Source organism: Onychomys torridus, chromosome 2 (assembly GCF_903995425.1).
Source record: "Onychomys torridus chromosome 2, mOncTor1.1, whole genome shotgun sequence".
NCBI classification, from domain to species: Eukaryota; Metazoa; Chordata; class Mammalia; order Rodentia; family Cricetidae; genus Onychomys; species Onychomys torridus.
In genome coordinates this window covers 111341184-111354650 of record NC_050444.1, presented here as the reverse complement: position 1 = coordinate 111354650, position 13467 = coordinate 111341184, and the positions used below count along the sequence as shown (strand labels likewise).

Here is a 13467-nt window from a genome sequence, read left to right as displayed (position 1 = left end):
GAGCATTATCAGCTCAGATGGGGAAATGTTATTTAAACGATATGTATATAGGTATACATGGGTTTGGATGTGTTCTATGTAATTTTAGTAGGCAGATATTAGGTTCCATATGACTTTTTCAGACATTCTTACCGTTATTTTGCCCTCTCTCCTCCTTTTTCTGTATTAATTTCCCTCCCCATCCCTAATTAGAACCCTTGTTTTCCCTATTTCTTCCTTCAAATCACTTGTACTCTACTGTTCCCTTCTATTGTTTCTTCTCCATAACCATGGTTCCTTGTAACTCACCATTACCTTTATAAAAATCCAACTTTCTCTGACAGCTTTATGTTTATTGATCATTTTTTCATTTCATTTCAAAAACAAGTTGACTGATACCAGCAATGTGCTGAATTGGTTGTCAACAACTATTCTGGAGTATGATTTCTAACAGAAACATGCTTGCAGCTGTCTGCTTACCAAGACTAACTGAGGCCTGTTTCCAGTACAGTTATTAAAAATGTGCAGTTTAGTTAAATGTAAGTAAAGATGTAAATATTAATAGTAAAGAAGTATGTAATTAACTGCTTTGAGAATAATGAAAGTTGTGGTCGCTTAGCTATAGTGAAACAATGAACAATGGATAGCATTGAAAAATACCAAATTTATTTTTGAAATAGAGTCTTACTCTGTTGCCCAGGTTGACCTCAAACTCAAGTTCCAGGTCCTCCTGCTTCTGCCTCCTGAGTGCTGGAATTACATATATGTGCCACCACTGTGCCTGACTTTAAACTTTGGTGTTGTTTTTTGTTTTTGTTTTTGTTTTTGTTTTCCCTCAACTGGATTTCTAATTTATTTTGTAAGTTTTTCAGCGAAAAACTAAACTGGGTCTACAGCTGGATCCCTGTTCTTACAAGGGAAGAGACTTTATATAATGAGACTCATTTTGGTTTTTCCTCATTGACAATTTCAGCCTCTTTTACATTATTTCTACAATTTGTAAACATTTATTTTTACCTGCTTTCTTTGAAATAAGGAGGGAACTTTATTTAACATTAAGGGTTGGAGGGAATCAGAAAGGAGGTGGGACTACTTAGTGACAACGTTCATTCATATCATGTTCTTTGTGAAGCCACTGAGCCTTTTGCCTCCCCCCCCCCCCCCCCCCCCGAGACAGGGTTTCTCTGTGTAGCTTTGTGCCTTTCCTGGATCTCACTCTGTAGACCAGGCTGGCCTCGAACTCACAGAGATCTGCCTGCCTCTGTCTCCCTAGTGCTGGGATTACAGGCATGCGCCACCACTGCCTGGCCCTCTCTTCCATCTCTTGTATTCTGTTGGTATGCTTGCATCTGTGTTTCCTCTTCCTTTACTCAGATTTTCTCTTTCCAGCATTCCCTCTGTTTGTGTCTTCTTCATTGTTTCTATTTCACTTTTCAGGTCTTGAACTGTTTCCTGCACATGCTTAATTGCTTTTTCATGGTTTTCTTGGCTTTCTTTAAGGCATTTATTGATGTCTTCCAATTTTTTTTGTATGTCTTTTCCTCAATTAAAGGCCTCTAGCATCTTCATGAAGTTATTTTTAAGGTTGCTTTTTTTTCTGCTTCTTCTACATTGTGATGTTCAGGTCTTGCTGTTGTAGAAGGGCTAGGTTCTGCTGGTGCCATATTGCTCTTTATAGTTTATGTATTTTTGCACTGTTGTCTACCCATCTCTTCCTCCAATAGGTGCAAGAGGTACCTGTGTCTGAGTGAGTTGCTATTGGTCCAGTCTATGATTGCTGTGTCTGTGTGTCAGAGGCCCACTCTGGGTCGGTCCAAACTTAGCTCTTGGTCTAATTTGAGCTGGCAGAGCTCTTGGTCTAATTTGAGCTGGCAGATTCTGTACTTCAGGGAGTTGCTCTTGGTCCAGTCTAAGCTGGCTGGTTCTGTGACACCTGGTCTTATCAGGGCTCTTTGGATTCTGTGTCTCACGTAGCCTCTTTTGGTCCGATGAGACCTGGCAGGTTCTGTATCTCAGGAAGCCACGGTGTTTCAGGGGGATGGATATTGGGGCAGGGCATGGGTCTTATAGGTTGGTGGGTACAATGGAGGTTTTGATGGGGGAGCCTGACCCCAGGAGTCTTCCCTGCTGGACATCAACTCTTGGTCCAATGAGAGCTGGCGGATTCTGTGTCTCAGGAAGTTACTGGGGTCGCAGGCAGATGGGTTTGGGGTAGGGTGTGGGTCTTGTAGATTGCAGGGTCTGATGGGGGGTTTTGATGGGGGAGCCTGCCCTCAGGAGTTTTCCCTGTTGGCTAGCAACTGGGGCAGAGATGGGTGGGGGTTCCCAGGGACTGGTTGTGTCCCAGGGCCTAGGTCCTTGAGGCAGGACTCTCTGGGTCAGAGAAGAGTCACTCACCTCTTGGTCCAATGAGAGCTGGTGCATTCCATGTCTCAGGAAGTTACTGAGGTCGCAGGCAGATGGGTATTGGGGTAGGGCATGGGTCTTGTAGATTGCAGGGTCTGATGGGGAGTTCTGGTGGGGTAGCTTGCCCTCAGGAGTTTTCTCTGCTGGCCAGCAACTGGGGCAGAGATGGGTGGGAGTTCCCAGAGACTGGTTGTGTCTCAGGGCCTCTTAGTTATTCTTTACTATTTTATAAAAAACACCTTATTGCTTATGTGTCTCTCCCCCCACACACACTTATTAAAAATATGATGTGTCTAGGTGTGGCAGTGCATGCATTTAATGTCCAGTTTGGCAAACATAATTTATGTGATAAGATGGCCATGAGCCTGTTGGAGGCATGTGTAGAATATTAGGTTCTGTATGTGAAATGTCTTCCATAGGTTCATGTGTAAGCACTTGGTCCCCAGCTGGTGGCACTGTTTTGGGAGGCTGTGGAACCTATAGGAGGTGGGGTCTAACTAGGGAGTGGTCACTAGGGCCCTGCTTCCATATTCATATGCACACCCCACCCCCGTTGATACTGTGTAGTAAGTAAGCATCTGCTTTGTTTCCGCTGGTGCAGCCATGAGTCAGTTCTGCTGCCCTGTCTTCCTTTCTGTGATGGACCGTGAAACAAAATAAAGCCTTCCTCCAGTGTTGTTTGTTTTTGTCTAGTATTTGAAACAGCAATGAGAAAAGTAACCAGTACAAAAGGTTCTGTTTATATATACTTATATTAATGCATTAGAGGATTTTCTTCTCACAGCATTCTCTGAGTTTAATTCTCATATATGTCTAATAAAGACCTGACTATGCTTTTAGGTAGCGAAGAATAATAAACTGGTTATTTGGACACAGTTATGTTCACATGTGCTTTATCTACTGTCATTTATCCTGAAATAACAGGGTAGTGTTTTCAAAAAACTTTAGGGAAAGTATTATGGAATCACTGACAGCATCATGATTTATTATGTTTAGCTAGAATCTCACACATAAAGTAATAAATAGTATCTGCTGGTTCTATTTCATGTTGCACATTTAGATACCTTTTAAAGTGATAAGTTAATTTTCATTATTGGAAAAGACATGAAAACAAGATTATGTAGACACAGCAAAAGAAGACACTTCCTTTTTTGGTTCTGGTGAGTTAATTTTTTATTTAGAGGATTGCTTGTTTAAAAAACTTGAGTTTCAAGCAGCATGTTTTCAGAGAATCAGAAACCTGAGGAAGAGCTGGGATGTAGTGATTCTTGACTCTGAATTATATGATATGTGAAAAACGGATGGAAATGAGCTTCCCTTTGGTTAGGGTAGGATCGAATGCTGGTGTTATTTGTGGAAGAGGATGCAGTAGAGACAAAACTTGATTTATTTGGTACTTGGGAAGGCTTTGTAGATACAAATGGGTTGTTTGGATTCTTCGTATAGTGTTTGAGGGTTACAGTTCACTGCCAGTTTTAAGGATTTGTGAGTCAGTGATGAAGGTGCTGGGATCTGAACTCTGGTTCTCTAGTAGAGCAGTAAGCACTCCTAACCACTGAGCCATTTCTTCAGCCCCACATACAGTCTTTTGAGGCTGGCTTTAGTAGTATAGTGTATCTGGGGCTCATACAAGTTTTGAATTTCAGTAGTTTTCTCTCATTGCTGAGTAATCCTGTGGGTATATGAGTTTTTTAATTCCCCAGTTGAGATGCTCTAAGAATAATGGCATATTAATGGTTCTTAAACGCTGGTCTTGAACTCACAGAGATCCGCCTGCCTCTGCCTCCCGAGTCCTGGGATTACAGGCGTGCGCCACCACCGCCTGGCTCAGGGAAACAGTTTCTACAGCCTCGAGGAACATAATTCTGTCCAGAACCCAAAAGAACAGAAGATGGACTCATACCTAGTCTTCTAGATCCTTTCGATTCAGCAAGATCCACACCGTACTTCTGACTTTCAGAATATTAATATGGTGAATTTATGCTGGTTTTTTTTTTTCCTCTGTTTTTCGAGACAGGATTTCTTTGTGTGGCCCTGGATGTCCTGGAACTCATTTTGTAGACCAGGTTGGCCTGGAACTCACATGCCTGCCTCTGCCTCCTGAGTGCTGGGATTACAGGCATGTGCCACCACACCCAGCAAATCTGTTTTTTAAACCATCGAATTTCTCATGATTTATTATGGCAGTGTTAAAAAGCTAATGAGGGTATAAGGTTATTTGTAGCCGTGCGGTGGTGGCGCATGCCTGTAATCCCAGCACTCGGGAGGCAGAGACAGGTGGATCTCTGTGAGTTCGAGGCCAGCCTGGTCTACAGAGCTAGTCCAGGACAGGCTCCAAAGCTACAGAGAAACCCTGTCTCGAAAAACCAAAAGAAAAAAAAAATTACTTGTCATTTTTAATGATTTAAAACAAAGCCTTAACTAACATTTGCACGAAAGTTTTTTGTGTCTTTTGTTTGTTTGTTTAAAGGAAGCAACTGAGATCAGGATTGCTGTGTCATCTCTACATCCTTGCTTGCTGACTCTGAGAGTTCCATTTGGTAGTTGCTTTGGGTTTTAGCCTTCCTAACATGTGTGGTATATCACTTTATGGTTTTAGTGTACCTTTATTTCCCTAATAACAATGGATGTTGGATTCCAGTTGCTTTTTCTATTTGCCATCTACATGTCTCCCTCAGTTGAAGGCATTTTAAATACTTTATTGTTTCTTATAATTATCCTAGTTGCTCATTTGTTACCATAACAAAAGCAACTTAAGGAAGAAAAGTTTTATTTTGACTGGGAGCTCCATAATGATTACAGTTCATCATGGCGTGGATCTCATGGCAACCGGAGCAGGATGCTGGCCATTCAGGTTGTATTGGCAGCTTAGAAGCAGAGAGATGTGCCAGAAAATGTGGCCTGCCTATAAAATCTCACAGTGCACCTCCAGTGACACCTTTGCTCTGTAAGGTTGTTTCTCTTAAAGGTTCCATAACCTTTCTAAACACTGTCATCAGTTGAGGACCATGTGTTCAAATACATGATCCTATAGGGGAAACCTCACATTCAAACTACAGTTATTATGTATTCTAGATTCAAGTTGTTTTGTTGTAGACAAGAAGCACTATCATGTCCAGACTGAGCTCAACTCCTGGGCTTAAGTAATCCTCCATTAGCTTTCCAAATATCTGGGATTGTTGGCAATGCTAGCCACTTGGCTTGGATATATGTTCTTTATCAGGTATGTGGCTCACAATTACTTTCTCCAGTCTGTGATTTGGCCTTTCATTTTCTTAGCCTTTTAAAAAAAAAGAAATATTAAATTTTGATGAAATCCAACTTAGCAATTATTTTTATTTGTAGGTCATGTTTTAAAATTATTTATTTGGTGTGTGTGTGTGTGTGTGTGTGTGTGTGTGTGTGTGTGTGTGTGAAGTATAGCCATGGCAAATGGGTGGAGGTTAGAGGACAACCAGGAAAGTTGATTATCTTTTACTGCAGTATCCAGGGATTGAACTCAGATGGTCAGGTCTGCTGTTTCCTCTGTTTGCTTATCCTAGCATAAGCCAAAAAATTTCCTGTGTTTTCCAAAGGTTTACAGATTTAGACATTTGGGTCTGTAGCCATTCAGAAATACTATTTGCATATGATATAAAATATGGATCAAGATCATCTGTAAGCTATTTAACTGACTAACAGCTTTAGTTCAAAGACTGTCCTTTGTCCATTAAATTTCCCTTGTTCTTTTATATTGAGGAGTGTGGCGAGAATCCAGCACTATGTATATATCCTTTATTTTACCGGTTTACCTGGTTTTGCCAGTTGACCTTTGCCCTTTGAGAAAAATTAGACTGTCTTTGTCTTGTTGATCTTTTTGTTGAGAGATTTTCCTAACACTTTTCATTTGGACAAGAAATTGATTACTCTTCCTCTCCCTTTAGAAATACATGTTAAGGGCTGGAGAGCTGGCTCAGCCATCAGGAATACTTGTTGCTCTTGCAGCGGACTGGAGCTGAGTTCCTAGCACCCATGTCAGCTGCTCCTAACTGTAACTCCAGCTCCAGGGAAACTGATACCCTCTTCTGGCCTCCTTCAGCAACTTTGTGTCACACACACACACACACACACACACACACACACACAAATATGTTTCAAGCTTTTGTTAATTCACACATAGTTGTTCTTGATTAAGTTCCATACATTTCTCCAGTGTGTTAATGTCCTTTTCAAAAAACATTGTGTTGTAAGAAAGGAAGGAGTACTATTGAGGGCCATGGTGACATCCAGCCCGAGCTGCTGTTGAGGGCCATGTCTGGGCCATGTCTGGGTCTGTGGCCCTGCCATAGCCAGAATCTGTGTTGATATCCGTGGCTCCTGTTACCATCGAAGGCTATGTAGATGCTTGGGATCTGGGCCACCACCTGGGGCCATGTTGGTACGTGAGGGTCATGCTGCCACAAAGACAAATGAAGAGGTGATGAAGAGGCAGGAAAGACAGAGGAATGAAGTGGGTTGCCTTTTTTAATTAATATTTTTATTTTTTTATTTTTTGGGGTACTGTAAGGGTGAAGGGTAGATATGGAAGGACTGAGAAATGAGTGAGATTGGGGTGCATGATGTGAAATTCCCTAAGAATCAATAATAATAATAATAATAATAATAATATTATTATTATTATTATTATGTTAAAGAGGGAGGAGTGTCATGTAAAAAAAGTTGGGCTTATGTCTGTTTGAGAACCTCAGTTAGGGCTGCAAATAGAGTCCTCTTATAGAAGGTCATTGACTGTAAATTAAGCTGTGTTAAAGAAAGAATGCAGATGGAGAAGAGAATTAGGAAAGTAAAAGTGAAATTAAGCGTATTCCTAGCTTGTTTTAAATAGAATCACAAAGATCATTGTAGACTCTTAGTCAGACTGGCCTTGTCGTGTGTTTTCTCTCTTGAGTTCTCATTATTCTCCAGTTGTTTACTCTAGTAGTGTTAGTTTTAAAGTGTTTAGTACAAACAGTCAAATAGCCTTTAAATATCAATTGCAGATTTTTTTCTTAGTTTTTCCTATTTTGGGCAACTAGCATATTTTATCATTATAAAGTAGACTCAGACCACTCATAAACCTGAAAGAGAGAAATATATGCATGTTGTAGTGTCCTTAGACTTTAACATGTTTTCGTGAATCTCTTGTTTTCTCTGATGTTTAGTGAAAAATTTTAAGTTGTGTTAAAGAACTAAACCTGTATGACAATTTTAGTTGTGAAATTCGCATCTTACAGTTATCTAGTATTAGTTTTGATTTGTATTTATTTTATTTGTTTGTTTATTTTTAGACAAGGTCTCCCTCTGCAGTTCAGGCTGGCCTTGAAGTTTTGGCAATCTTCCTGTCCCCGCCTCTTTGAGTACTAGGATTACAAGCATGCATCACCATGCTCTGCTTAGTACTGATTTTTAAGTTTTAAATCATTAAGAGCTACTTCTGATTAAAAAAACCAAAACTGTCTTTTCATGTTTCTGCCACAGGGTGGTGTAGTGTAGCTATTTATGGAAATTGTTTTGTGACTTCAACAGCCTGATCAAACCTAACTTAAAAAGGAATTTTATGTATATTCTCATTGAACATGCAAATACATTGTTTATAACAGTAGATAATCTTTAAAGAGTCTTATTTGAAGAATATTTTAGGGACTTTGATCAGTTTTTATTGCATTTGTACTTAAACATTTTATTTGGAAGTAATTTTAGACTAAATTCATTGTAATTGTAAAAATTGTAAAAATCAGACTAGTAAAGGTGAAATCCTAAAGCATTTATCTAGAATTACTTTTTATTAACATTTTATCCTTTGTACACACCTTTTATTTATATATGCACATACTTAAAAAATCTTAATATTTTTGTGTATGTGTGTATGATGTATGTATATGCACATGTGTGGAGGTCAGAAAACAAGTATTTCCTCTCCTATGCTTATGTGGGTTCCAGGGGTTGAACTCAGGGTGTCAAGCTTGGGTGGCAAGCACCTTTACCTGTTGAGCTGTTTCTTAGGACCTACATGTGTGATTTTTGTGTCTGAATGAACATTTGATGGTTAAGTCACATTGTGATGTGACACATTATCCCTAAATGCTACATTGTGTGTTCAAAGGAACAGTCCTAGCCTTTAAATAACTTTGAGTATCAATTTCAGGAAATTTAACATTCATAAAAGGCTTTTATCCATCTACCATCAGTATCTCAATTTCTCTTTTGATTTAATTCACTTCAGCCCTTATTCCCCCTCTAGTCTGGTCATTTATAATATTTAATTGTCATGACTATTTAGATTCCTTGACCTGAAATATTTCCATAGCCTTTTGTCTTTCTTAAAAAACACTGAACTTCCCTTACTGAAAAGCATTTTCAGTAATGGGTTTGTTATTTCAATGATGGGTTTTTCTGATGATTCGTCATCATATAGACTACACATTCACAGCTAGATTGCAGAGATTTTGTTGTGTCATCTTTGGAGTATTATGTATGTCCTATATACTTTTTTTTTAACCAGTGATACCATATTTTGTTGATGGTGATTTTGGTACATCAATGTTAATTAAACTTAAAAATATTGATACTGGGATTGGGGATTTAGCTCAGTGGTAGAGTGCTTGTCTAGCAAGCACAAGGCCCTGGGTTCAGTCCTCAGCTCTGGAAAACAAAAAAAATACTGATACTTAAAAGCATAAAGATTACATATTTTAATGGGATACTTTGTCATATTTTGATACAAATGCATATTTTTGTGGTTTTAGGTACATGCATGTGTAGCTAAAGAATTATGTGCCATTTGAGGATATATAAAAAATGTTTTCTTTAAAGGTTGATCAGTGCTTGGGGTAGATAATATGAGTTTACTAGGATGCTTGAGGTAGAACATTTTTAACTTTGTTCCTTACAAATCTCTGTATTTGTCTCTGGACTCCCAAGGAGAAATTTTGATACCCTCCTTGTGATTTGCTAGTCATTATAGTGAAAGAATACAATATGAGTAGGTGATATTAGATGGCAAAGAAACATTAAAAATGGAGTCATGGCAACTACAAATCTCACAGAAGTTATTGTTAGTACCAGAGCCAAATACATTTTTTTAGGTAGATGTAGCTATTTCTGCCTCATCCTCCCATGTGGTGGAATTATAGATGTGCACCACCATGCCTGGTTCCAAAAACATGATTTTATAGTCTCTGTTTGAGTTTGGGTTTGTAATCATGATTTGTTAATGCAAAATAAATACATACTTGCCAAACACATTGATTGTAAAGAATAAACTTGGCAAAGAAATATTTGCAATTCTGTTTTATTCTTAGGTTACTTGAAAGACTTGTGCTACTGATAACTAGATAAAATAATTTTGTGACTAGCAACATTTCCCAAATTATTCCTGTAATGCTTCTTTCAGGGTAGCAATAAAAATGCTCAGAAGGAAATAGTTATCTGATCTGAGAAGGTCATTGCTTCTTTCACTTGAATTTTCGCAAATAGTGTCTTAACTGTTGACAAAGTGTTTGTAGCATCAGTGCTGAGATGGCCCAGCACTGCTGCAAGTTGTGCAGGGACTTTGTGCATGCTCTTCTATTTAACCTGTTTACTTTGATTATGTATGTACGTGTGTGTGTGTGTGTGTGTGTGTGTGTGTGTGTGTGTGTGTGTGTATCAAATGTATTTTCCACATACAGTAGACATCAAAGCATTTGAGGTATGAAATTAGAAGAATATAAAGTAATTTGAATGCTAAAATGCCCATTACATTTAACTGTGAAAACTGGAAAATTATTGGATACTGCTGTGAGTTGTGATTTCTTCCATCAGCTTCCCTACAGAGTTTTGGGAGAAAAATTGCATCCACATTCCCCTAGGTTTTCTCCTTGATTTTACAAAGAAGTACATCACATAAATTATTTCTCTATAATTGCTTCTTTTGACACATGTATACACGGTTCTGAATTCCCATAGTACTAAATTATACCCTGGGGCTTGGAATTCACTGTCTCCCTGGTACCTAGCATAGTTCTAAGAACTTGGACAGTAAATGATTGAATCCAGTTTGTAAAGTTTTTATTTTTATTGTTTAGGCAAGACACCTGTGTAGATTCTGCTTCATCCCTGAGAGAGAGCAAACAACCAGAAGGTTTGGAATCAAAGCAAGGTATGGATCAAATCCTTAATTTTATATGGCTTTTACCAATAGTAAATTTCCAGTTTGAAAATTCACCTCGTTTTATAGAGAGGGAAATGGAGTACCCTAGTTGTCCATGATTATGTCTTCTTAGCAACTGGGTGACCTGAGTGTTGTGTGGTTGGCTATAGATGCCACCAGAAAGGTTTTACCATCTTGAATGGTTTTTATTTTAGTGATTTCTATTGTGTATTTTCAATTGCAAGATGGAAGTAAGTTAGTTGGGTGTCTCTGGGTTATATGTGGAATAAAGATGATAACTTTGTAGGATAACTACCCTTCTTTCCTTTGCCAAGATATTTTTCCTTAAATTATTTTCTTTAAAGAAGAATTTCCTTTCTTTCAATCAGTTTTGACCTAACAGGCTAGTAGGTATAAAGTGGTAACTTTAATTTATTTAAGCCTTATATATCAATAGGACTCATAATTTTAATACTTCAAAAATTCTTCTCATCTTTATTAGAAAAATTTTATTTATTTTTCATTATATCTCATGTTTTTTCTATTCATTAAAATTTCTGTAAAACTTGAGCTATAGGAACTTCTCGGCAGAGAGAAGCAGGTTTTTATTTCTTTTAGGCAGAAGTTCTGAAGCTTCACTTTGTTAATTGATAATTGATTAACAAAGTTAAAAAATGTATAATTTTGTAATTTGTTATATATATTTAATATATACACAATCTATATTTTAAAAATGCATTGGTGTTTATTAATATTTCTGATGCTTTTGGAAAATGTCCAGTACTTTTTAGAAATTCTCTAGTATTAGGCTCATAAGTAGCCAAACAAAATTATATATTTGTACTTTGACTACTGAGTATCCTCACAGATGGAAACTGAGATTTGGTTCATCAGCATTTCTTTATCATAGAAATACAAGCTATAAACACATTGTTTTCAGTTAGTATAATTATGATCATCCAACCCTCTTTACACTTCACATCTAATTAGACCACAGTGCTATTGTATCTTTTCTTTTTGTGAGACAGAGTCCTACTTTGTAGCCAGGCTAGTCTTCAACTCATGATCCTCTTGCTTTTGCCTCACGAGTGCTGAGAATAAGCATATAACCACCACACTCAGCCTGCTATTACCACTTTCCTTTGTCCCTAAAGTTCTTGGTATTGATTGAGCAAAGAGAATGTGAGTATGCTATTAGATTATGTAGGGGAAAATACTATCATATGAAGAATAGAAAGGCTAAATAAGGCAGGTTGATTCTGGTGCCAGTAGAAAAGAAGCCAGAAACTGCACTGTACAATTTACACCAAGGCTAATTTTCTAAGGGAAGATGTATTTTGACTCCATGTTCAGATACCCAGAATTCTTAAGAACTCCATTTCAGTATAAATAGCCTGTTTTACTGTGATTTTCCTACAATAAGTAACTCCAATCATTTGAAAACTAGCTATAGAAAAGCCAAGAGGAAGAGAAAGTACTCAAGGAGCTAGAAAAACTATGCATTTTTGTTTTTAGGAGCCTGTAGATTATGCTGAGTTTCTCACATAAGCATGGGGAGCACTCTCTTGGCAATAGCCACACATAAGAAAGGTGAGGTCAGAGCATAAAAAGGCTACTGTGCAAAACAGTTTGTTCGAAGATGGTAACTAATCTGAAGAAAAGTTACATTTTCAGCATTTTTTGTTGTTGCTGTTGGTTTTCATCCTTTCTCATGGATGAGGATGGAACCCACAAAGAATTCATATATGCTAAGCAAGTGGTCTACCATTGAATCACAATCCAGTTCCACTCCCTTTTAAAAGAAAACAGAAGTAAAGTTGTTTTTAAGAAAATGTTCCTAAGTAAAATATAAAATGCTTTGCTGCCTAGTAGGATAAGAATGAATTATCTGGAAGTCTTATTTATGCAGAACATCTTTTGGGTAAATTCTGGAAAAAATGGTCTGAACCAGATTGTAAGTAATTTCATGGAGTTACCTAAGAAACTATGGTTTATTAGGAAATAGAAATTCTGCAGGCTCAAAAAAAATAGCACCCCCCCTTTCTTAATGGAAAAAATGTTTTCTATTTATAATTTGCAAAACTCTGAAAATGTAATGGTATATCTGGAACTTTTCCTACATAGTTAGCCATCCGCTCACAATAAGCTTAGTAAAAATAAAATAACACCAGGCAGTGGTGGTGCACTCCTTTAATCCCAGCACTTGGGAGGCAGAGGCAGGAGGATCACTATGAGTTTTAGGTCAGCCTGGTCTACAGAGCAAGTTCCAGGACAGCCAAAGCTACCTAGAGAAACAAACCCTATCTATAAAAAAACAAAAACAAAAAAAAATATAACACTCCTCGGAAATGCATTGTCATTTTAATGGCTTGACTATTTAAGATTAATCATTCCAGTTTAGTTAGTTTAAAGTTCAATAGATGAAAATATGAAGTAGCATTGAGTTTTCTGTTTGTTCTTTCAGGATAAATCTTATTATGACCTATTATTTCGATATGGAACAGACATGTAATTCAAATTACCTTTTTGATTTTTTTCAGTTTCTAAAAGGCTGAAGTATTATTTGAGTAGTTATCCAGGTAGGAGTTGGACATTCACTCTCAGTTAAGTTGGTATTTCTTTGTTAAGTACTGATAGGAAATAGCATTTTTGAAACTAGCAGTGCTAAAGATGAATGTTGAATTCATAAAATAACCTCTACCATACTGATGCTAATAACTAGAGATCTACTTTTACCATGAAAATATTTATATGCAGGTATAATATTGTTTGATTGATTGGAACTGTAACAAAATTGAAACTCTTCTGTTAGAAGTTATTTTTTAAATCATTCATCCTTAGCCAGAGGGAAGTTATATGAAGAGATATATTAATTACAGTTTTGTCTTTTAGTACAACCATGTGTATGTGTATACATGAGTATGCACCTGTGT

At 37.5% G+C, this 13467-nt stretch overlaps 1 protein-coding gene across 2 annotated transcripts in view; it reads left to right on the top strand.

Moving 5' to 3' along the window:
- The window catches only part of Caap1 (caspase activity and apoptosis inhibitor 1), a 53972-nt gene that overhangs the window by 24705 nt on the left and 15800 nt on the right, over positions 1-13467 (top strand). The window contains exons 5-6 of one of the 2 annotated variants that reach the window (XM_036177622.1): positions 10470-10543; positions 13075-13113. In XM_036177622.1, the coding sequence (XP_036033515.1) occupies positions 10470-10543; positions 13075-13113 (113 nt within the window). The remainder of the gene's footprint in view (positions 1-10469; positions 10544-13074; positions 13114-13467) is intronic. The other variant, XM_036177623.1, reaches the window with a different exon arrangement.